Source organism: Uloborus diversus, chromosome 9, assembly GCF_026930045.1.
Source record: "Uloborus diversus isolate 005 chromosome 9, Udiv.v.3.1, whole genome shotgun sequence".
NCBI lineage: Eukaryota > Metazoa > Arthropoda > Arachnida > Araneae > Uloboridae > Uloborus > Uloborus diversus.
This window is the reverse complement of record NC_072739.1, coordinates 58157080-58183985: the sequence shown is the minus strand read 5'-3', so window position 1 is coordinate 58183985 and position 26906 is coordinate 58157080. Positions and strand designations below refer to the sequence as shown.

The 26906-nt window shown below is 32.8% G+C and overlaps 1 protein-coding gene across 1 annotated transcript in view; it reads right to left on the bottom strand.

Annotated features, from left to right (window-relative positions):
- The window catches only part of LOC129230237 (chorion peroxidase-like), an 82221-nt gene that overhangs the window by 33555 nt on the left and 21760 nt on the right, over nt 1-26906 (bottom strand). Inside the window, 3 exon segments of the mRNA XM_054864638.1 lie at nt 2561-2734; nt 4404-4621; nt 9429-9558. Coding sequence (XP_054720613.1) covers nt 2561-2734; nt 4404-4621; nt 9429-9558 — 522 coding nt within the window.

Sequence of the window (26906 nt, the reverse complement as noted above, 5' to 3'; positions counted from 1 at the left end):
CAAGGAACACCTTTTTGCTGTAATTGGCATTTTTTGTTCTTCAAAACGTTATATAACTGATTATTCTGTTTTCTATTGTTTTTAGTAAAAATTTTTATAGGCAGAACTTTAGTCTTACTGACTTTCAATCTTACTAACTTCTACTTTATTATCTTATATAATTAAAAACTGATCTATGTATGTTCAAGTAACTTCTCCCGAACGAAAATGAACTGACCATCGAGCAAGGTATCGATGGATTCGTAATCTTCCCGTCTTCATGTTTGGCTATTTAACATAATCTTCCGATAATAATTAGCGGAGATATCAATTAAAAACTATATTAATTATGACTCTTAGATTTCAAAATAAAATCCCTATTTTTCGAAGGCTTTCCACCATTCAAATTATTATTCAGTGCTTCATCTCAACTTACCGTAACAATGCTTTAATTAAAATTTGTAGTTGCAGTGTGAAGAAAATCGTTAAATGAAAGATTTGCTGCCATTTTTTTCTCGTATATAAACAAAAAAAAATTGTTTTTGTTTTGAGGCTTTTCCTGCAATTGGGGGTTTTAAATTGTTTACTTTTTGGTTATTTTCCCGCAATCTGCCGCAAAATTTTAACTGATTTTTTTTTTTTTTTTTTGTTCAAGCCTGATTGTTAAACACGCGTCACTAGCCATAACTATTATTTTCGCGGTGCACCGTACAAAGCTGGGAAACGCAGCTAGTTTGCTTTATACATTCTGCCGACGTCAACTCTAAATTTTCGAGGCTTTGCAAATCTTTAACTAGCATTGAATAAAAAAGTTTTTAATTTTCATCCTTCAGCTTTCGGTCTATGAGTTGCCATTTGGAAACGTATTTAATTTAGTCTTCTAAAGTACTATGAGAACAAATGGAAGCTTTGTTGCTGTCGATGACCAATAAGATAGACACTGAAGATGCTATTAAATCAACTTTTAGATAGCAAACAGCAACACCGGTTATGGTGGAAAATGAAAAATAGATTTGTTCTTTCAACATTTACAACATTTTCCATTTTACTTAGTTCAGTACGCTTGAGAATACTTACCTCTTGTTCTGTCAAGATTAAAAACTTAATTCTGAAACTAAGACATTTTGACTATATTTAGCAGCATTTTCGGGTACTTGACTGAAGTGTTTGTTGCGTTTTCAATTAAAGCCTAATGTAGTAACATGTTTTTAAGCGCTTTTATTGTACTTGGCCTGATTGTCACGGAGTAATCTGAGGTCTGCTTTTGCTTATATCTCGGCAACTAGACCAATTAGAGACTTCGGGATTTCACTAAATGATTTGCTTAATCTTAAGGTACAACTTAAAGCTGAAAAATTAAAATTCTAAAATAAAATTATTATTTCAGTTAAGATGGAAAACAGCAAATTTCATGTAATTTCCATATTAAATGTTTAAATATAAAACCCATTGTTACAAATTTTGCTGCCTTGCAACAGAAATATTAAAAGCAATCATAATGAAAATTTTAAATCAAGGCTTCTTTAAAGCAAGCATAAAATTAACAAGCATAAATCCTAGAGAGGAACAAGGATTAATTTTTAGTGCCAACTGCTTGAAGTTTTAGACATTTATATAGGTTTTTTTCTCTTTAAGTACCAAGCATTTATATGAAAAAATAAGGTAAAGTTTCGTGATGGTAAAATTATTCTATTTCTGAAATACATTTTCCCTAAAAAGAATAAAATAACAGAATTTAAAAAATATATATATATACTAAGCACTTTTCATAATGCACTCAATAGAACCATATAACCTTTCTAGGTCAGAAAGAACAATTTAAAAATTCCTGTAGTTTTCGAAAATTCCAAGAAAATAACACCACAAACGAAGAAAAATACGGCTCAATTCATGAAGAGAATTTCTTATCATTATCTAGCTTTCAATAATAACTTTGAGTGTTGAAACATGCATATTTTTCTTATTGGGAAAGTGTGGTTTGAAATGACTAGAATCGCACTTTTCTTCGTTTGTGGTGTCATTTTCTTGTAAATTTCGAAAACTACAGGAATCTTTAAATTGTCCTTTCTGACCCGGAAAAGTTATTTCGTCCTTTTGAGTGCATTATGAAAAGAGCTTAGTATTTTTTTTTTAATCTATTATTTTTTCATAAAACATGCTTAAATTACTATGACTATTAAATATGTTCCATGTCATTTAAATTAGAAATAATAACCAAAGGATTTTTTTTTTAATTGTCTTAAATAATGTTGTAACTTGCCCCAAACACGAATATAAGATTATTTAAAATAACAAGTTACATTTTAATGGAGGAGTGCAAAGTAATCTACCTCTTCATGGAGTATTCTGGGCAACGTTTAATACTGAAAAAAGGCCTACAACGATGGCACACTGCCTTGCCGCCCATACGAGTATCTTAGAAGCCTACAGTGGAATGAAGGTGGCTCGTCTCAATCCAAAACATAGGAGCTTTTACTTATTATAAAGAATCATGATATTAACGTGCTATTTTTAACAACTATGGAGGCAAATCTCGTCATTTGAAAAAAAAAATCATTCAATTTTAGAAGAATAAGATTACCTCTGGGCTGCGCAGCCAGCGTCAGATCATGATCAATGAACTGCCCCCAGGACATGAAAAGCACCGTGATGTCCGAACTCGGCATGTCATAGTCTTTGTGAATGGCAGCACTCACTCTTCTTGCGTTGGGGAGAGGACCGCCATCCACAGACGACACCCGAGGAGAATCGATACCTGTGAAGAAAATGTATATCAGAAAAATTTAAAGTTCAAAATAATAAATAGAGACGCAAGTGACAAGATGTAACTTTCTACCGTAATACTCTAGGAACAACTTGAAATAAAACTTCCTCCAATTTTCCTTGCTTTGGGAAAGCTTTATAGGGTAATCTGATTGGAAAATGAACACCTCCGTACAATTTCATTGTGAGAAATTCATGACATCCGTAGCATTTATTACCATTCATGACATCCCTAGCATTCATTAACATTCCTAGCATTCATTACCATTCATAACATCCCTAGCATTCATTACATCCCTAGCATTTATTACCATTCATGACATCCCTAGCATTCATTAACATCCCTAGCATTTAGTACACGAAATTAGAAATAGTTGTACCCACATTATACATTCACGTACTAAAGAAATCGGCGAATGAGCGTTTTTGTCCAGTAAATCATAGGTAAAAGCAGATATTCGCTAATTTTGGTCTTTCACGGTAACACATATATATATTTCTTAGCCCATTTGTACTGGTGTGGCATATATTTGCACTTTATTACCGTAGTTTTAAATTTTGGCTTTTAATTCCTATATATTGGAATATAAAGAATTACTATGCATCATAATACTGAAGTATCCACTTTCTAAAAAACTGTCTTACCACCTTGGATTTGATCCCAGTTACGCATGTTCAAGAACATTGTAGTGTATAATCATACCTTTTTTATTAATTTTATTTTATTTTACTTTATTTATTTATTTATTTGAATCTGTTAGATTTTAACAGTCTGCTTTTTTCCCCTGCAGTGACATAAATTCGTCAAATAGAACGTGCGTTTAAGGTTTTTTGTCCATGCTGAGTTTCAACGTCTCTTTGGAGAAGGACTCCATTATTTTCCAAACCGTTCATAGTATCAAATTGTACATTAGCAGAAAATATTAACTACTAGAAATTTGCCTGTTAACGTACAACGGGTGAAAATTGCTTCTACATTTGAACGAAGCCATTGCCTGGCTGGTGATATTGTGATAGTTGAAGTTTTAACAAATCCCTAACTCCAGTGAATTAACCTAAACTCCAGTAGATAGCGTTCATTGTTGACCCCTTTTTCGCTTCTTCATTCTCCTAAAATGTACCAGTAAAACAGTTAAGTAACCGGATCTAGTTCAGCCTTGTCAAAATAAAGCATTTCGCTGCTATGTCAAACAGTACCAAAAATATTGCAAATTACCTTGCTATAAAGCGAGTTTCATTGCTGATGATGTCACAGCATTAATCGATCTGTGAATTCGCTAATATATGTGTGTGTAGGTGCGTGCAGAGAAACTTTGGAGCCCGTCAAAAATTACTTTTCCGGGCCCCCACCATATGGTTTATCCCTATATTTCAGGCCTAGTTTTAAAAATATTGGGCCCCCTTCAGACTTGGGCCTGGACCAAGAGGTGTCCCTTCTCCCCCCCCCCCCTTGTGCACGCCCCTGTATGTGTGAGGATTATTGCAAAATTTGAGCATTTATCTTAGAAATATAAACTCTAAACTCAATTGAATTATCGCAAAAAAAAATATAAAACACTGAATATTAATCTTCAAAGTTACTAAGGGAAGCAAAAAGAGATCATTCATAAAATACCTTCAAGAGACAAGTAAAATGTTCAATAGTCATGAAAATTACTAACCATTAGTGTAGACGGGTGGTATCAGTCGAACGAAAGGAGTGTTTGCGGAGCCCCAGATCGTGTGCTTCATGTTGTTGCACTTTCCGGTCATGGACCGGAACCGGGAGACCGTGCAGGGGACGGGTTTGAATATGGCCGGACACACGTGCCAGATATCCGTCCGGGAGGTATCAATAGAAGGAAGGTAGGCAAAGATTTCATATGGTGACAAGTTAAACCTGTAAAAAAAAACACGTTTTATTTTTTTTTAATGCATTTAAATAGTAGGGGAATGTGGGGCAAAGTGAAATAGTTAAGATTAATGAGTTTTTTCACAATGAACAAATCGGAAATTTGTTTTGAAAATTACAGTATATAAAGAAAAGAACATTTTATTTCAGAATAAAACTTGCGTTGAAACAGTATTTTTTATTTTTTGGCAGTATATTTGAGTCTTCAAAAAGAAGTGGAAATTTTTCACTTTTTTTTTTCCATGGAGCAAAGTGAAAAATAAAATGATTTTCTAATGAAATCTTTTCTATTTGATTATAAAACATATTTTTGATTAAAAGAATCAGTAACTAAAGGGTTGAATGAATGAATGAAAACATAATGAATGAATCCTGCTAAACCATGGGGAAAATATCTGAGCCCCCCCCCCTAAAATTTTTCACATGGGTGCCCTTGATTGGGTGGCACAAGTGCCGCGGATAATAAAAATTGCAGATAAACCGCAAAAAGGCTAAAATGAGGGACAAATTGTCCTTCCTCAAAAACTTAGCTGTATTGCTTCAATTAGTGAAAATATATACAGTACTAAAAATGTTTCATATTTTCGCTCAAGCTTAGCATAAATAAAGAACAAGTGTCTGTACGATGAAGAAAGCACAAAAAAATAAATAAATAAGTAAAACAAAAGCCACTGAGTTTAAAATTTACAATTTTTCTACAAAAAAAAAAAAAAAAAAACATTTATGTTTGCTTTTTACAGGGAAAATACATGTTATTGATTGTTGATTGACTCACGGATAATCCCCTCGTGGATAATCGGGAGTTTACTGCATGAGTTTTTCGAAAAAGAACCTGACTACTCTATCTATTGGATTGCGGCAACCTTTTGGTAAAGTGTGTGTGTGTGCTGTATTTGATTCCCTCCTCCTTCTCTTCGCTTGTCGCAATGTGTTACACTGCTTGTTACTTCCTCCCTCCCCCTTGTCAGAGACTTAAACACATAGATACGGCAAGTGGGTGTGGTTTCTGACGAAGAAATCTTCGCGGAGGAAAGTGGGGGGAGACCACGTGGCTTCGATCTTCCACGGATGCACTCTTTCCCATGTCTGCCATAGATCTTTAGAAGGGATTAGGCCTTTCTCCTACAGCGCAGCGTATTTCGCCCGGAGAAAATGGGGTCATCATGATTCTTCCGAGAATCACGTGATCAAGGGACATCGTGTCTCCCTCTTCTCAGGCAGCAGTGATATAACAATGCGAAGCGTCGTTAGAAGTCTAGGATTGTCTGAAGATTTTCATTATACTTATGTGAGAAATCTCTATATGTGTGAATCTGAGATTTTCTAGCGAAAGAGGGTTTGATGAATTTTATTAAAAAATAAAGACATAGTGAGTAACAAAAATCTTTCTTTCTGTTAAAGGCAAAAAAAGTCCCCATGCAGAGTCGAAATTAAGAATATTTTAAGCAATTTACTATAGATACCGAGCATTATATTTAATTACTAAAAACAAGCGATGGAAAATTAGTTATAGTATGTCCGCGAAAAACTGAATTTTTAGGTTTCCTAATTTCTATGAAAAGTGTGCTGGGAACATATGAAAACAGGGGTCGAAGTGGTCCTATATATCCTATATTTCCTATATTTACAAAAAAAGTATGAAAATCGTCCTATATTTCCTATATTTTTGGAAAATGTCCTATATTTCCTATATTCCTGTTTTTTATCCAATTTATTTCTTTAAAACAACAGTAAACAAACTATCTGACTTCGGATTTTTCGTCGAAAGTACGTGTGCAAACGAATTTCAAATTAAAAAACACAACTCACTAAATCCTGCAACAGGCATCTTCTCTCATTGGCCACAGCAATATGACGTCAAAGTAGTGGGTGGAGTTTCGAGAACGAATTCTGAAGTTGGTTTTAGAATTTTGCGTTTGGCAACAGCAGTTTGTTTTGTTTTCCAGCGTGGTTTTTTTTTTTTTTTTTTTTTTTTTTGTTTTCGCGGGTATATTTTCGTGTTCAGTGCATTTTCTGATCGGAATGTTATAATAGTCTTTTTGCAATCTTTTCTTTTCGTGGAATTTTATAGAACAAAATATCTATGTTTGTGCTACAAAGCATTGGTTATTTCCTGTTAGTTCTAAATACAAAGACGGTTTTTATTTATTTATATAAGTTATGTTTGAGACACTTCTATCCCTGCAAAAATTGTGAGTTGCTGTGTTAATTATCAATAAATTTCACTTTGTTCTTTTTTTTTTTTTTTTTTTTTTTTTTGTCTACAAAGTACACTTTTTTCAAAAATTATTTTTTCAACTACAGGAAAGTCATTTCAGGTGTAAGTTATAATTTTTTTTGAAGGTTTTTTTTAAAACAAAATCATTGATAAGAATAAATAAATAATATGTATATATTATTTTATTTTTCATAGCGAAACTATTCATATAATGTGTCCTATATTTGTCCTATATTTTTTGTGGAAAATGTCCTATATGTGACAAGTCGATCACTTCTACCCCTGTGAAAAGTATATAGGTGCCCGAATTCCAGTTCTAAACTGCGTAATGACTTATAAGCTTACTCAGCAGGATCACCTTGAAACTTTTTTCAGTGCGATCAGGTTGTGAGGGGGGATTCAACAATAATCGTCGGATAATTTCGAAGTGCAAAAAAAAAAAAAAAGATTATTCATTCATACGGAAATTAAAGAGTCCAGTTCTTCAAATTGCGCTGATTTTGACAATCTTCAAATGATAAGATTAAATTTTAAGCGTAACAAAAATGCTTTGAAAGAAAGCCTTTTCTTCCGATTCCTTTGACGACGATTTGGAAAATTCAGAAATCATCTCAATTAACATGACGCAGTATATTAATGATGTTTCTGACTACGCTGGATTTTTTGTCCGGCAAATGCACTCTGTTGTGAACTGCAACGACTGCAACGCAGTCTTAACTACAACAAATCAAAAAAAAAAAAAAAAAATACCTAGCAAAATTTAAGAATTTTGGGACACATTCAAGTATGATAACTTATTGCAAGATTTCAGCCATTGAAATATGTACATTTGTGAAGAACAACTGAGCGAGAATGTGAAAAAGTTTTGGGAGTAAAACAAAAAAATATAATGTTACTCATGAGACCACAAGAGTTATGCGAAAAATTTCAAATTCCGTTTTTCTAAGTTTTAATAAGCATATGTTGGAAACAGAAGCAGCAGATTTTCTCGTTAAAAAGTTTATAAAAATAATCGTTACTAAATATTTAAGCGTTAGAATGTATCGCGCAGTCAATTCAAACAATGAAAATAATTCACAAAGACCAATAAGTAGGAAAGTAACAAAATTAATATTCTTAAGGGACAATAATCACTAGTTTTCTTCACCCTCGAGTTCAAATTGTCAAAATTATCATAGTCTGTAGGACGAAAAAAAAAAAGAAAAGAAAAATTGGGGAGGGGGCAGAAGTCAAATGACCATTCATGTAGTTTATAATTGCAAATAATTTATTTTCTGAGTATTTAAGAAAAAACACTGAAGTTGCTTAAAAATTAGGAACAAACCAAAGTTATTGGTTTGGCTAATATAGTGTTGGTGCGAAATGCATGCGAATATTAGAATATTATTTAATTGAGTTGATATTCGATACTATTTACATTTGTATTTCTAATTGGTTTATGGTTTTAGATCGGGTTTTATGATAAATTGTTGCACTGGCTTCAAAAGTTGTGGGAAAAAGCACGCATTGAAACTATTTATCTGTATTTGAAAAATTTGATTGAAATAAAAGAAAATTTATATGGTCAATTTTTGTTTAAGATTTTTGAAGACGTCTTTTTCTCCTCAGTATTTAAAGCACTTGAAAAAAAGTTTAAATAGCTTGTGCGCCTGCTTCAAAAGTTATGATGGGAAAATATCTAATGGACCATTCCATGAAAAAGCTGTCATTTTGTCCCGCATTTCATTAAAAAGTATTAACTTAAAAAGGTAACAAAAAACATTTTTTGTAAAAGTACAACAAATACATTTGCGATTTCGTAATGAAAAAAAAAGTTACCTTTTTTAATTATATTACTTTTAGTGAAAAATATGAGGTGTTACGTGAGGGACAGAGTGTTCCGTTTTTCTTTAATAATGGGTAAAATGCTATAATTTAACACATGCTTAAGGGGGGGTTTAACCCATGCTTAAAGCATTTAACCCATGGGTTAAATGCTTTAATTTCCCTTAATTGTGCAAATGATCGCGGCGCAAAGTGATTCTCTTCGATAAGGGAAACAGTTTCTTGTGAGGGGAGTCCCTTGATCACGTGATGTCCAACGGGGGATGTTGACGCGCGCTCTGAGGAGAAAAGTGGGGAGAAGGCAGATCTCCTTTTTTTTTCTCAATTTCTACAGTAAGCTGTTGAGTTATATCGATTTAAAAATGGTTCCAAAAAAGAGGAAGAAAATGTCGAAATCCAAACACCCGAACCACGTGATACACGGCGGTTCGAAAAGACGAAATTATTTGATCTTCTCCCCAACTAATAAAAGTTGTCGCCTTTACTCCTGCTTCAGCGCGTACAATAGGGACTAAATTGGATGGCTTGTCTATCTCTCAATGGTCCAAGGTCACAGTCTGCCATAATTTCAAGAATTCCCCTCCGCCCTAAAAACGTGAAGTGATTTGTAGACTATCCCTAAGTCATTTTTTGTTTTATCTTGACATTTCAAAAGAGAATCTGCAATTTCAAAAGAGCAAGCGGTTTTTTTTTTTAAAGGGTTGATTTTTGTTACCAAAACGGTATGATATTCTCATGATATGGTATACTTACCAGTCCCCGAGTACTCTGGAGGTTTCAAGGAGAAGATTAGCTGATGCATCTATTTCTTCGGGATGAGGATTTAAGCTCCTTGAAGCTCTGTGGATGTAACCTGCGGGTGTTATTTCAGTTGTCAGTGCCACTTCAGAAAAAACAATCAAAAGCTTAATCCTTAACCATGCAAGCTTAGGCATACGCTGGGTGTGAAAATTGGGTGAACCTGTGTGCTCCCACCTAGGTGCTAATACGGATATAGAACATTCCTGCCTAATAATCCTGAAGGAACTTAGATTTTTCTGTACAATTTCAGTATCCCATTTGTTTTTTCCTGCACTATTTCAGGATCTCGCTTGTTTTTTCCTGTACTATTTCAGTATTTCGTTTGTTTTTCTTGTACTATTTCAGTATCTCATTTATTTATTCTTGCATTATTTAAGTATCATTTGTTTTTGTCGAACCTAATTCATTCATTGTTTCACTTGTTGTTACTTTAATCTTGCTAAAGTTTCTGCTTATCCATACCATAAATTTCTTTGCGCGTCTGTCCGTATGTGTGTCTGTGCGTCTGTAACCTTATCTCGTCTGGACGGACAAGCCAGTACTGGTACCGTTGGATGTAGAACACCCAGGAAAAGCCTTTGCGCCCTGCCTCACCCATCTATACCTAAAGAAGCAGGAGATAAGGAGCCGGACATCCATGGATAAAAACAAAAAAAAAATCATCAATTGTCACCGGCCTTAGACAGCATTAAGCGCCACCGCAGCTGGCGAATGGAGGATAGCCAGCAAAGCGGGCAGGAAGCGGAGCCCACAAGTATTAAAAATTGATAACTGTAAAATATTAATGTCCCATTATGCTTATAATTATTTATGTGTGTTAGCAAAATTCGCCGGCAGTGTGTTTCGGCAATCAGAAAAGCGACAAGCAGAAATTGAATTGTTGTTCATAATAACTTACTCAATTAATATTCAGCTTTAATCATGAATAATGGTTTGTGTAAATCTTTAAAATCAAGTTTCAACTCTGAAAGAAGTTTAAGAGAAATACTCGCCTAATCTCCTCTTTGCTTTTGACACTGCATCATTCACATCCCTGTATGTGATACACATGTTTCTGGTTGAAGTTGTGGGTCCATAATAATCACGCAAATCGCTGGAAGAGTAAAATGTCAGAGCGTTAACAAAAACAATCTTAAAATCTAGGACCTTCTTTTTATTTAAATGCTATTCACATCAATTCAAATCACTTCTTTTCGTGTACGCTTGTCGAAATTTACTACAAAAAAGATCTAAAAACAACTTATTCCTACTTTCGAAAAACATATTTCTTTTTTAAAAAAATCGGCAACTATAGGGCATTAAATATTGCTTATAAAGCTTCCATTTTTGAAAAAACGGAGCAAAATTTGCTTATGAAACGAAATGAATTTCATTTACAAAATCAACGAAGTTAATACTTTTTCTAACAAACAAGTTACCTATTCTAGATAGTACAACGTTTTAGTATCTCTTAAAACTAGAATCAGTGGTTTTTATTATTTTTTTAATTTTATTTTTTTAAATATACCTACTTATTCAAGGAAAAAGTAGCTCGACGTTTAAAAAGTAATACCAAAATTTTGGGGTAATCATAATTTTTTATGACACGAAGTCACGATTTAAAAAGAAGTGTTCCAGCTGGAAGACTATTCTCTTCCGGAATCTCAGGAAAAGCGAAGACAAGTCACTTTCTTCAATGTCGCGTGACCGATCTGGCATTGGTTATTATTGAGTTGATTATGTCAAATTGAGTTATGAAAAACATTTCTCACTAAAACAGAGATAAATAGCATTCTAACTCCCTTGAAACTTCGACTGCGCGGCGGAATATCATGTGACAGTCAAACAAAATCATGTTTCAGGTTAGTTACTGGGAAGCAATCTAGCTCTAACTCTTGAACTTCAACAGCACAAAGGAACGTCCCGTGACAAGTAAACAAAGCCCTGTGTCATGTTGGTGACTGGGAAGCAACCCTGTGCCATCCCTTGAACTTCAACGGTGCAACGGAATGTCATGTGACAATCAAACAAATACCTGTTTCATGTTGGAAAACTTGTGTACCTCTATTGGATGTATCTAAAGTGACGATAGACTATGGGATTGCTTCCATCAGTCAAAAGTACTACTTTTAGTCACTGAAGTTGATAGAATGAGCAAAAAAAAAAAAAACATGAAGCAAGGAAAACCTTAAATTTTCAAAACGTTTTATTCTTAATTATTTTTTTAAATGTCCGATTTTTCAAACAAGACATGGTCTTTATGATGTCACAAGTGATGTACTTTGGCGCTAATCCACTGGCGCTCTGAATTTTCAAGCTTGCTGTCTACCGCGATTCCAGATTATGATAATTCAGAAACGAATGCGCTCTACGCTTGCTATCAACCATATCGTTGCCACTACATATGAGTAAAGAAGCGAATTAAACATTGCGGTAATGGCATCACTGAATGGTATTTCATCACTTGTGATGTCATATGCAGAAGCGTAAAAAATAAAAGCACACCAATCAAAATAAATTTTAAAGAATATTAAACTTTGTCAAATTAATTAAAAAATGATCAGATCCTATGTTTTTAAGCACACTCTTTCAGAAAAAAGTGCTTTTAAAATTTCGGAAACGACCCCATTTTACCCATTGCTCGGTTGTTACTTTCAATGACCTTTCAACACTGAAATAACCCGCATAGGAGGTTTTTGTTCCCTTTCATTTGAAAACAAGTACATAAATCTTGTAATAAATTTTTAGGATATTTTAGTTTAAAATTGCTTAACAGTTACCTTATACGAGGGAACAAATCAGACCCTTTGATGTAGTTCACCCTTTGGAACTCTAAAGCACATTTGGTTGAGGAAGGAACGTACATGTGGTGAAAACTTCGCAATTGTGGCGACACGGCTAAAGTTGAAGATGTTAAAATCATCCAAAATAATGTACTAATGATCCTGAAAAAAAAAAGATAATCATATGTTAAGTATTCTTCTGGCTAAAATAATGATTTTAGATTGCCATTTTAGATTTACACTCAACTAAAGGCTAAAACATAGGTGGAATAATTTTTAGAAAATGACAATAGAGATATAACTTACATGCATATATTTGTCCTTAAGTACTTTTAATTTTCTACTATTAACTGCAGTAAACTATGCAATTCTTTGCTCTTAACAAAATATTTTATTAATTTGTACGTGAATAAAACCACAGTATAGGACTCACTCCGATGAACCGTATCCAAAAAAAAACAATAATGCTGTTTTATAAGCATACCCAAGTTTCTTTTTAATTACGCTTAGATCTGGGAATGTAAGCTGAATAATACTGAAAGGTTTTTTGCTGAAAACTGCGATGCGATTCTGACTATGGAATGCAACATGTGATGCTTCCAATATTGTTTTTTTGTAATTATAACGTGAAAAATTTTTAAACAATTGGCTCATAGGAGTAAGTCCTATACCCTAGTTTTATACCGAAAAATAAGGAAAAATTGTAAAACAAATCCACGAAAAAAAAAACTCGGTTATAATGATTTTTAAAATGTTTTAGGGAGGAATACCCTCATGAGTCACCCGACTTGCTCTAAATGTTTATGCTTTTTAACTTTGCACCTTTCTAGCCCCTCAGAAGAGCGTTAATGGTTAATATAATGCTCCCTTCTCCACCAAATAAAAATAATGACTATGAAACTGTCAAAAACTGAAAAAAATGGAGTTGCACCGTCTCCAAAAAGTGGGAACGTAATGAGGAGAAACGGTAATCATATTTTGATTCTGGGCATCATTTTACATAAGAATCAGTAAGAATCATGTGAGAAGCATTTTGAAACTTTTTTTTTTTTTTTTTTTTGCAATGTTATCCCAGAAATGTTTATACCGTAGCATAGAAACTTTTTCTTTCTCTTCATGAATGTACCATTCTACCTTTGATGATACATCAAGGATAGAAAATTTATCAAATACCATAAAGAGGGTAAATGGAAACCAACAACGTTTTAACGCAAAAAATTAGCAGATGACCGCTAACACATGTTTCGGGGTTTCATGGAACATCTTTTTCAAAATAGCCAAAATAAAGAGCTTTTGGATGTAAAGACATCCGGTAAAATCTCTCGGTTACATCCAAAAGCTCACTATTTTGCGTTGAAAAAGGGTTTCCTTGAAACCCCGAAACACGTGTATGCAGTCATCAGCCAGTTTTGTGCTTTAAAACGTTGTTGATTTCCATTGACTTCTCTGCACAAAGGTATTTATTTATTTCTTATAATAAGAGACATCTTAGACAAATATGCAGAGAGAAAAAAAAAAAGAAAAAAACGCACTTCAAAAAAAGAAACGCAAAAAAAAAAAAAAAATTCTTCCCTCTACTAGCTAGTAATGTAATGCAGCCATCACCAAACATTTTTATCGAAGGAGTTTTGAACTGGAGGTTCATGATTGAATTCGAAGATGGTCAATTCTATAACCCTAAAACAAAATTCTTTAATTCCTTACAAGAGAGATCTTTACGAGCACACTAATTCTTAAGCAATTCAAAATTTCTCTCTATTCAAAACAAAAAACTTTCAGATATGAAGTTTATTTATTTCAGAAGAAAAAAAAGAGTGAGCTTTCGTGAATTCGATTTGAAATGAAGTGAGTCTTCAAGTTCTTCTCGCTCTGAATCGTTCGGTAATTCTCCCTTACGGATGTGTTCTGCTTTTGACATCTATGTTTCATCCATGTCATTTGAATCATGGGCAAATGGAACAGAAACTGATGCTGAAACTCAGGCTATGTAAATACTTATTTTTTTATTGCTCAGAGTTTAATTTTCTTAAACTGAAATTTGGTTTTTTTGAACGATTTGACGGTTTATATTGACGCAAGAGTCACAATGACCTGTAATGTAAACCGGTGACCTTAAAACTTTGTTAATCCTCGGAATCCTTAAAATTGCGTTTTTTTTTATTTATTTTTTTTAATTAATTAATTAATTAATTTTTTAAAGAGAACCTCATTCCAAATTTAGAAAAGCATAGCTCTAAAAATATTAAAAGTAGGTTAATTTGTTTTAAATGTCACCAACTCTTGCATTATATTTAGAGACAGGGGTGTGAGAAACCCTCTCCTTCCCCTTTTTTGCATGATTTTTTGAAATCCAGACTTTTTAAAGTTATCCACAGCCGTCTCTTTCTTCGTTACATTTTGAGTTAGTAGACATTATTCAACGCTGTTACTACACAAGGGTGCAATTGAGACGCTGCATAATGTTAAAAATAATTTTAAAAAAAATTAAAGTAAAAATAACAAACATTCTTGGACAAAATTGACAAAATAAACATAGACACAAATTTTCAAGGTACAATTTAAACTAGCGTATAAAGGTCAAAGGTGAAGAAGAATCAAGAACTAAAATACCGGACATTAAATCAAAAACAAAAAAAAAAACTAGTTTCGCAAGCAAAGATTAAGTAAAACAAACAAAAACAAGACGCTAATTAATTATTAGTTTGTTTTTATCTTCAAATGGTTGGTTTGGTACTGTCAAACCTCTGAAATAAAATTAATGTACTATTTTTTTAATGACGACAAAAATATCTAAATTTTGACATTTTTAACTCAAATTATGGTTTTCGCAGTCACGAATTATGATAAGACCCCGCTCATTGGGTCTCTTTTTTTCTACAAATGGCTCCTATCAGGGGTGCCCGCAGGGGGGGATTATGGCGCATGTTGCGCCATCAAAATTTGGGGAAGGGGATTTTTTAAATTTTATTTAACTGTTTATTTAAATTTCTTCATTGATTTATTTTTATTTTAAATTATTTATTTTATTTTATTTCACTATGTTTACATTTCATTTCATTTATTTATTTAGTTTCTGTGTGTGTGTGTCATTGGCATAGCACAAAACTTTTCGAATGAAATAATAATAAATTAAGTGTAAATGAGTAAATAAAATATTTAAAAAAATAAAAATGAAAAAAAAGAAAGCTAAAAATCAAATAAATAAAATAAGAAAGGGAAAGAGGGTCGTGTCGGGAGGGGGATTTACGCCATTGAACTTGGGGGGGGGGGGTGAACACCCCTGGCTCCTATCACAATCGTAATTGCGAGAAACATAACTTGAACTCAAGATATTAATATTCAAATGAATGCCAGAGGCTGGGTGCTAGCTTTCGTATTGAATGCTAGGTGCTAGATGTTTCGTACTGAATGCTGGGTGCTGTATGTTTTTGTACTGAATGCTGGATGTAGTGTGCTGGATGCTGTTTTTGTATAAAGTGCATGTGTAAATGCGTGTGTGTGTGTGTGTGTGTGTGTGTGTGTGTGTGTGCGTGCTATGCTTATAATACAAACCAGAAGAGTTTGTATTATAAGCATTGAAAAGTAAAATCAAAGCAACATCAACTACGGTCAGGTGAAAACAATAAGTCATCGTGATTGCTTTAAAAAAATAAAATAAATAAAAAATAAAAAGAAAAAAAAAACAGAATGAAGAATATCGCTGAAATCAAATTACAAGTATTTTTAAATTTAGTTTAAAATTAACTTTTAAAAATTTAGAACTTGAAAAGAAAATCAACTGTACGTGAGTATTACAATAAGTCGACAAAATATGTAACTGCAAAAATTACACTTATCACAGAAATTTATTGCTAAACTAAATCAAATGTACGTTATTTTTTGTGCTAAAACATTCGCGGCTTGCAATGTTCATTCAAATAGTAAACCTCTAACTTCAATAGACACTGTATAAGAAAAAATAAAAAATAAAATATTGGTATACTAGAGACCCGTCCCGAACTTGTTCGGGTTGAAATATTATCTGTCTTAAATAAATATTATGCAGATTTTTTTGTTTTAAAACATCATGCTATACAACATTTTTTATTCCATTTTTATGAGGTTTTGAAAGAAATTGATTCACTACATTTCCTAATCATGAGAGACCAACCTTTTCCTCCCCGGGAACAATATAATCTTCCTAAATGTAACGTCGTACTGCGCATAATTGTACGTTTGACCTTCAGTTTTGATGATGGCGATGGCATAAGAAATTTTCATTAGAAATTGCAATTACTTATATAAGGAATGGAGATGTGCAAGAACCCTGGGAATTCAAGGAATATGAGCTGACTGACCTGCCACGCTGGTCCAGTAAGAATAATACTTTAAATCATATTAGTCCAGATAGGTTTTACTTGGAGGTCCATTTCCATTGTATACATAAGACAAATTAAATTTTCGCAACGAAATTATTGGAATACTTCCCTTAATTAAAATAGAATAAGTATGGGCTTTTAAATGAGTTCTTAAGATACAGAGATCGTACAGGGTTAATAAAAGGAGATGACTTTAAACAGACTTGAAGTATATCTGCAAACGTTCATTTAGGGAACCAGATTGATTAAAGTCACCGGTAAATGCGAAGATGACACCTCTCATAATGTTGTCTTAACTTTTTAGTTCTTTCAGAGTTCTCTCCACGGCTTCTATATTCAGTGACTCATCAAACATCTGTCCTGCATAACGGGGCTGACGTCCTGAAGACGCTTTGCAAATGGACTATTTTTTCATATAAAATGTACGGAGTCTTTCTGAATGGAGATATTCAATGTAGTTTAAATCTAGAGCGGTCAGTAAGTAAGTAAAATTGCTTCAATTTAGTAAGAAAAAAAGCTTGCTGACACATCCTTAGAATGCTTGTCGATCTTTGCCAGTGTTAAATTTATTAAACTTTTTTCAGTACCACCAGGTATTCCGATAAACATTACTTTGCGTTCTTGTATCATAGGCGAGTTGCTGATCGGTTACTAATTTGGTTGCGTGATTAGAAACGTACTTATTCAGTAAATTGCAATTATGTATCAATCTTGTTACAGAATCGCTTCCGTTGATTATGCGGGGCTGGCAAACAAAACTCCCCCGTTCGCTTCATACAATCATGATCTTTTCTGTTTTTTCTTCTTTTTTTTTTTTCTTCTTTTATGTCTGTTTTAAATTCTCCTTGCAATGTGTCGTCACAGAGATATTTTTTAAATGTTTGCCAGAAAGCAAAAATATCAAAAAGTTGATTTTATAGTAAAATTGTAACAAAAAATTCTTTGAGTTTCGGAGAGGAGTTTGAAAGTTGTATGCATCAAGTAAGGTTAATTTCAAAGGGTATAATCCTCTAAGAGTCCGAGAAACTGCGAAAATATTAGAAAAGATTTCTTAAATGAAAAAAATCCGATTAGCAAGTAGGATAAATATGAGATATTCTATTAAGAGGTGAGTTTTCCCAATCCCGGGATGTCATTCAACCTCTTGTACCCGTTTTTGTCGGAAAAACTTGCTTTTTTCTTTCTTTTTTTTTTTTTTTTTTTGTTTCTGCTATTTCTTTTGGATGGGATATTTGTAAGCTATTATTTCATTTTAACCACTTAGATACGGTCACCACGAAGAATAATTCTCCAAATCATTTTTATTTCTTTTTTCCTCTTCTTTGGTAATTTCTTTCGTATTCAATGTTCTTTGTTCGTTAATGTTGGCTCAAAGCGGTTAGCTTTTCTAAGAACGCTCGAAAATTGTAGTTTTTGGACTTTTATCGTAGCAATTTTGGTTCTATTAATAGCAGGGTTCTTGAACTTCAAAATAAAAAGTGATTTTTGTATTAATTCAAACCCAATATTTATTCATTAACGATTATTAAAAACACTCAAAAAACCCGCTTTGCCTTACCAGGGAGCCCAAAGCGGGTAAGCTTAACTAATTGTGAGTTGATACATTTGCCAATCAAATATGAAGTTATAAATGATTAAAATAGTTGACTAGTTACCTGCCATTATGTAAAAAATATAAATTACTTGTACTTATCCAATTTAAAGTCAGCACATTTGTTTATAAAACAGAAAGAAATTACTGATTAAATGAATAGGCTCAATGATTGCCACCCTAAAAAATAACTTTTTAAAGTTATATCAGGGACGGATATAAGGGAGCGGTGATGGGGGTGATCGCCCCTCCCTTAAGGGACTCTCCACCGGTAATTTTTCGAAAATGAAGTTCAAAATTTAGACAAGTTTCATCAATGTTGGGTGAAGGGAGTTTTGGGTTTGGGACTCTATCTTGAAACTGTTTCAGAATTAAAGTTCAAAACCTTTGACGTGATCAATATTTTAAAATCAGAATGGGTAGTAATAGAACTCAACCACCCCTCCCTTGAAAAATTTCTGGATCCGCCCTTGAGTTATACTTATCCTATTGAAATAGAAAATCTAAGTCTACGAGTCAAGAAATTATAAAATATATATGATTAAATCCTAAACCCGTTTTGCCCATACGTTTGCCTATACGTTTTTTACTTCAAAAATTATAACCTTAAATTTAAAAAAGAAACAAACGAATTGACTATCGTAGTTTGTAGGTGGATGGTGTCAGAATAACGTAATATTATTGACAATCAAAAAAATAAGCTGGTCTTCAACTAATCACAAATTATAAAATTTCATTTTTTTAATTTTTTTTTAAAGAAATGCATTACTTTTTTATTTTAAGCCTGCTTGCGACATAACGCTTCACTACTGCTTCCCTGGGACTAATAAAAACTCGGAGGTGTTCATGTAAACACGACATACGTATGCATCGCCGCTAACACACCATGGAGGGGCATACGAAGGCCTACCCGCTTTGGGCCACCCTCCCCTATGGATACAAAATAAACCCTCTCTCTTTTAATATTAGTATATATTTTTAAAAAAAACCTCAAAGGAGAGCCGGAAATGCATGCAAAATTGCACCTTTTACAAACACAAACTAATATCGTCCATCTGCACTATTTGAATTCAAATACTAATTTATTCCAAGCAAATCTCAGTTATAATCCGTTAAAATACATTTTGATGCATGAACATTCTGCGATTCTTAATGGTTCACAACTTTCAAAGCTATATACCTTATTCTCTGCAACCTCAAATGCATGTGAAGGTTTTGGCGGTTCCTATACGCCGACACCGTGAAATTATTTTCTTTCACGTGTTTACACCCCTCAGCAATCAGTATAAAGAAAACCTTCGATTCTTCAATCACAGCAGGTGCGAGACAATCGGTGTTTGTTTTTACGTGTATAACAGTTAAACGGTACGAGACGTAAACTGGTGGTAAAGACAAACTATTGGTTTAAAAAAATAATATAAGTACAAATATGCATAATTTATAGCCTATGTCACTCAGTAAGAATGCACGTTTCATATAATGAAAGAATTTCTCAAATAGTTGCAGTGGTTCCAGAGCAACATTACCTCGAACGTATAAACATGCAAAAATCCGCCCTCTCCCTTTATAATATTAGTTTAGATAAGCAAAAACTACGCAATCAATGGAACTAAATATTTAAAACAAAAGACAAAGTTTTTTTTTCTTTCCTTAGAAGTTGTTAAAGAATAAAATAAATTCTTATTAAAGCGGTAATTTTGATAAAAACTAAAAATATACAGTAAACACCAGAACTCTCTCTCTTTATGTGTGTGTGTGTGCTCTCTCACAAAAGAGAACTCTCTTTTGTAACATGAAAGTACGACAAATGCATGAAAATTTCCTAAAGTTTTCAACTATCATCTTTTTACAACCATATATTAAATTTATTTTTTTAAATCAATTACTAATTCTTGTGTTTTAATTCCTCTTATTCATATTTTCCTAAACAAAATAAGATACATTTAACCTATCAGTGTTTATAAAACAGTAAAAATACAAACACGGCAACGTTATCTTCAATGCAAAAAAAGAAAACATCTCACCTCCACTCCATAGCTTCTCCCGTTCCTCAAACCAAGATTCCGATTGTTATGCATTCAGATATACAATGCACGTTCAGGATCCGCAAAGGAGTGTTTAAACAAAAGATTTGAATCTGTCAGATTAGAATGTATTTTACTCGGCGTCCTTCGCCAGTATTCGCTACCGAAACAGTGTTATAGCTTGGAGCCATTTTTCGAATTCGCCGGTCCGTTACGGTTGATTTACAGTTTCGTTTTCTACTCTGCTTTCCATAGCATTATTCCCAGAGATTTTCTGGAACAGTAATTGGAATGTGATAGAAATAGTCGAGCTGCCGAAAAGATGGATTTCACATCATAATTTGCTGTATCATCTTTGAAATTTTGAATTATTACTAACATAATCTTCGTTCAGAATCATAAAATTATTTTTCAGTCATTCTAAGGCCAATGAGGTAAAGTTGGAATTTTTCATGCCAGACTGTGCCATATTTGCTTTGGAATTAACGAAGAATACACATTTTTTTTTCTTTTACACTTCGCTATTGTTAGCTTTTTGTAAAGAAGGAACTACATTGCAAAACTGTGATGTAAATGTCAAACTCCTGCTAAGAGTATATTTTCGTAGCGGCTTCTGCTTTTGCTAACATAAAACTCTTGCTGCACTAAAAAAATGTTTTTCCAAACCCTGAACTGTATGACATATACGATATTTTTTGGAAAGTTGTGTTTTAAAATCTTTTTAAAATCCTTTAGTGTGAATAGACAGAAGTGCACGTTTTATTTTTTAAATTAATCTCTCTCTCATTTCACTTTTCACTCCAAGGTCCCCAGTACCTACCACTACTTGTGGCTTAACCAGTTGGATGGGACCCTGAAGACAGCTCTGATTTTTCGATCCAGACCAGAAGTCGAGCAATCCCTTGCTCAGCACCCCCAGAAGTATCGTTTCACTTGGAGGAATTTGTGACCACAATCATATTTAATATTCCCCAGTCATCATTAATGAAGGCGGTGGATCTTCGACTGGCTAGGTTCGAACCCGGAACCCTCCTGTCACAAGTCCGATGTCTTACCACCACCCTCTTTCTCTCTGCGCGCATGTGTGTTTGTGTGTGTGTGTCTCTGTCTGTGTGAGTCAAGAATTGGCTCCTCCTAAGTAATGTGCAACTACTGGATCCTTCTTTCATGCATTGCCGAATACATACCCAAAAATGATCTACCCCGAAGTACCTGGCAACTTCTTCAAATTTTAAACTATTCTTTAAATAAAAAAAGATCGCTTTACTTAGTAGTATATGGCCTTGATGCAGCGACACTTTATGATTCTCAACATCGGTGCTCAAATCTGATATTTAGAATCCTAACCAGGTCTGTATAATGAGTGCCATGTGTTCTGGCGATCACGACATATATCTTTCATCAAGACATCTCGGGCTCCATCCCCAGCGTGGTGCTACTGTTCGAAAGCAATTTCTTTAATACAGAGCAACTCCGTCAGCATCAACATTTGTTATTGGAGCACATTTCAAATATATGTTTCCTTTACGCAAAATTTCTTCCTCCATTCAAAATTTTGCCAGTTAAAATGTTCGAAGTCTGGTAAAAAGACCTACATTTTTTTTCAAACAAAATGCTTTTTAAAATAAAAACATCCTCCAAACTTCCAGTAAACAATCAATAAAATACTAAAAGAAAAAAATCTAAAAATGTTCAAAAAAAAATCCAAAAAAAAAAATCTTTAATGAAATAAAAAAAAATCATGAATAATGCCCTAAAAAAAGACTAAAAATTCAAAACATGCAGAAAAAAGCATTTATCGTCAACATCCTATCCCTGGTCACATCCTGCTTTCAATTCAAAAATATGAAAATTTTTATTTATTTATTTCTTTGCTATTAGAAAAAAAATCTGTTTGATTTTATGTGCCCAAAATGACACGCCGATATTAGATTTCGTATTGCTTAATGCTCTTAACTAAATAAATACTTGTAAACTAATGTAAAGATTTAAACATTGTATTACAGACATTTATTTGCAAAAGAAGTCAAAAGAAATCATTTCTTCTTCTTTTTTTCAGTGTTCTTCTTGAAAACTTTTTTTAATTATCACTATCAATTTACTGTTTAGACCCATCGTTTTTTAGAACACTGCTGGATTCAAATCAGCTAAAATGATAACTAAAACATAAACTGATAAACTAAATCATGAATATTAAAACTGAGGACAGTTTTGAATATATTTATGAAATTAGTCTTTAAAAATAGTAAAAAAAAATTATTTTCGTGAAAGTTGTATTTTCATGACATAGCCCGGAAACACGCATGATGGTACTTTCAAACTTAAAAGAAATGTAATATTTTGCGGGGGTTTTACTTTGTTCAGCCATACAATTTTAAAAAGTCTCATAGTGAGGTAAAAAAACATTTTAAGTAGCCACATTTACTAGTTTATTGCGAACCAATGCAGGAAAGAATGTTTTACAGAAAGTCATCGGTGAGATATTGCCAGTTTATGATGTCACTTCCGTTTTATTATTTCCATTTTGTGCTCAAATTTTGCATTGATCGCATCAGAAAAAGTAAAAAAATGTATTTCAAAAAAAAAAAAAAAAACTCATTTTAAATAAGGAAAAAAGGATTTTGGTACATTATGCCAATAAAGGGGTTCCCAAAGTAGTAGGGATTGGCGAGAAGTGCCGCAAAGTGTCCAAAACATCAAATTTTGACTGTTAGTTAAGCAGAAAAGTGTAATGGTTACTCATAGAAGTCTCACCCAGTTTCACACATCTTGCTTTTGTCAAAAAAGTAGCACAAAATGCCGTCTTTCTTCATTAAGAACCTTAAAAAGTCTTATTTTATTAAACACACAATAAGTGATAACCTTGTTTCTACATAATGTCTGGTCTTTCCAGCAAAATCATACTAATATTTATAACAAGATGTTCAACTATCTGTCTCTACGTACGTATATACAGTTTCATTTATATACAAAAATATATTTACATGTCTCCTTCACATAACACGGTTAATTCGTATCGTACTATATCAAAGTCGTGTTATAGGAGACTTTTTTTTTTTTTTTTTTTGAATTAATGTTTTGCCTATTTATTAAATTGATCATATACATGATATAAAATACTTCAATATGCATCGCGTTGTGTCAAAACCGTGTTTCGTGCATTATCGAAACCATGTTGTACGAAACTTTGAAAAGATATATGCCAAAACACACCGTCTTATATTGAGATCAAGTTTTAGGTCTAAAGATGAACAATTTTATAATATTATTTATTTTAGCTAAAAAAATTATCAACTTCATTTACAAAGATCAGTATGCACGCTATCAAAAAGAAAATCAGATTTTCAGCAGCAAAAAAGTTAGTCTGAGGAGCAACAAATATGAATTATGCAACACATGGAATTATTCTATTGCTACATTTTTTAATTTATCGTTTGCCGTATTAAACTTTTGTTTGATCATAATGTTATTTTTTTAAAGAGAGAATTGAACGATTCGAACGATATTCGTGTTATAATAATCGCAAATTTTGTACCGTGTAATATTCAAACTGTGTTGTACAAGACGCATGTACATATACATATATGGAGTGATAAATATAGGTATAATGGCCGTAAATACTTAGTTTACCGTGATAAAATTCAAATTGTTCAAAGGATGCCGCGACTTGGAAAAGTTTGAGAACCTTTCCCATTATTTCTAGTTCGCGTATAGTAAAGTCACAGTTAAATAAATCAGTCTCTTCCGCTTTCATTTGCTTTTAACTTCAACCGTAATTTTTACATCTAATGTATCTGTAAAAAAATCAGATGAACCATAAAATATTTTCAAATGATAAATGAACTGAACCGACTAAGCATTATATCGGTTATGATCATTTCTGTCATTATTTTGAAAGACGTTAGGGAAAAGCACTAGATGAAATCTTATCGCAATATCTGATACATATTCCTGAAAATTATCATAAGGCAAAACATACTCAGCGTCACAGTAGACTATTTTGAATTTCGATAGGATCTAATATTTGGCGCGCGATCGATTGTTTCTAAAAGGTTGTTTTTAAAGGAATATGTATCAAATATTAGTGAGGAAAAGTCTTTGTGCAAGGTTGGATGATTAGTCTTTTTTCGCTTCAGAAATAATACCGTTTCCCACATTTTTATTTCCTGAATAACAGAAAAGGTTTTTGGGAAGTTGAATGCAGGCAATTCCACGAGTAGTTTACTGACATTTTTGAAGCATAACAGTTCGTACTAACTAATATTCAACGCAAAACAATATTTTCCGTGGAATATTGTATTTTTTAGGGTGAGTTCAAGGGCTTAATTAAATTCTCAAAATACATTTTAACGATTTAAGAAAGAATTTTCAAAAGCATGGTAACTGACTGACATACTTGTTTTTAAAATGTCAGTCAGATACTATGATTTTAATTATTTTTTTTTAATCATCCAAAATGTATTTCAAAAATTCAATTAAACCACTGAATTCAGCTTAAAAAATACAATATTCCAAAGCAAAATATCGTTCGCACAACATATATTTTGTGTTGAATGTTACAAAACACGTATTATTTTGATTCAAAAATGTCAGTCAGTTACCCGTGGAACAGCCCATGCCTTAAATTCTTCAGTTTCATATATTATCTCTGTCGTCGTAAAAACCCTAAAAAATTTTTAGATATTTATTTTGTACATTCATTTCTTTATTGAAAAATCAATTTGAAAAAAAAGCTATCAGAGGATCACGTATTAGACAAGAACTAATATTAAATTTAAAAAATTTAAAACACCAACCCCGAGGCTCTCACCTTACAGTAAAATGAACCTCGTGGACCATAACACACTCTAGTAAAACACATGAAAGAAAAGAAAAACACTACTGAGTTTACTAGTCGCAAAAGCAAAATCAAGAGGGAAAATTGAAAATCCTTTTAAAAGCCAACTTCTTTTGGCAAAATTGGTTAAGAGCATTTTATTTGTGAATCAATAGAAAATGGCAACAGATGAAATTTTTAAATCATTGAACTATCTCCGGTTCTGTGCCCACAAGCAAATTGCTGTCAATCGTGTGAATGGCTTAAAATTTTATTTAAAACTAGTGGTACCCGCACGGCTTTGCCCATAATAGAAAATTAAAAGGTTTTTTGGTTCGCCTGTATATTAACAAATAATATATGGTGAATTTTCTCGCCAATTGGCTTGTGCCCATGTTACGATTCCACGTTATGATAATTTCGTAATTTACTCGTCCATCTTGTGATAATTTTGTTCTTAAAATTGGAATAGAAAAAGAACCACATCGAATTTTCGAAAAATCGCTTCGAGGTGCACACCCCCATGCTACAAACTAACTTTGTGCAAATTTCATGAAAATCGGCCGAACGTATAGGCACTATGCGCGTCACAGAGATCCGGACAGAAAGAGATCCTGACAGACAGAGAGATTTTCAGCTTTATTATTAGTAAAGATAAAGATTTACTGGAATAGGGTTGTAATTCCGGTTTTATACATTTTGAAAGTTTAAAACAAATCCTGTCATTCGCAAAACGGGTTTTTAAAAAATCGTTCTTTTGATTGGTACCAATGTTTTAATATGCAAGTAAGTTTTCACTAATAAAATTGCGAAAGAATGTTAGTTCGGTTTTAATTAATATTCATGGCAATTAAAGATCAACTAATATGAGACCCAGCTAAGAATCCCCTCGATCAATTTTTCATCTTTCTAATCTTTCTTTAAAAATCTGGAACTTATAGACTCGATCTGATTCCTTAACTTTTGCTTTCTTTTTTATCTGATATTTAGAGTAGTGTATTGGATGTGAGGTTTTTTTTTTTTTTTTTTTTTTAATTTTCGAATTTTGGCGGATTTACACTTTTTTAGGTGTTCTGAACCCATTTTGAGCATTTTTGGAAAATATCTCATAATGTATGTGTGTTTGTGATCGATTTTTTCTTCTTTTTTTTTTGGGGGGGGGAGGTCTTCACTAGCTTAAAAAGTACTGCGTAAAATCAAATCAAGTTTAGTGCACATATAATGGTGTTAAAATTGTAGACACTTATTTTTTTTTCTTTTTTTTAATTTTGTATGCTTATATAAAAGGATATGTTTCACACATGCAAACTTATGCATTGTTTTATGCATAGTTTTAAAACTCTACTCAATGCAAACGAAATTTAAATTAATTGTAATACCAAAAAAGTCATTCGTACTCAGTGATGTTCCCATCAATTTTTCGGAGGGTATACTTTCAGTAATCCATTACGCACAATATGTGTATGTGATCATATATTCATAGTATGTCATAATATGAAAATTTATGAAACTTGAGGGTATACGTTATATGTCTAAAAATATTTAAGAATATACGGCGTATATGGAGTATAACCCTATGGGAACACCACTGTTCGTACTTTAATAAACACAATTATGGAGTGACATTATAAAACACATGCACAGCGTAATCAAAATTAGCATCCAATTAACAGACTAGTTCATTTTAACTACTCTTCTTCTTGGTCAAATGTTCAACTGAACTCAAATATTGCATATAAAGTAATACGAATGCAAGCAACTGCGTTTGCTCAAGAATCGCTGGCTCAGAACAGACCAACTACCGGTTTTTGCCTTGAAATGTTCTTTTAATCTAAATTATAAGCAAAGAAATTCGCAAATGAAATGCTTTTGCATTTTT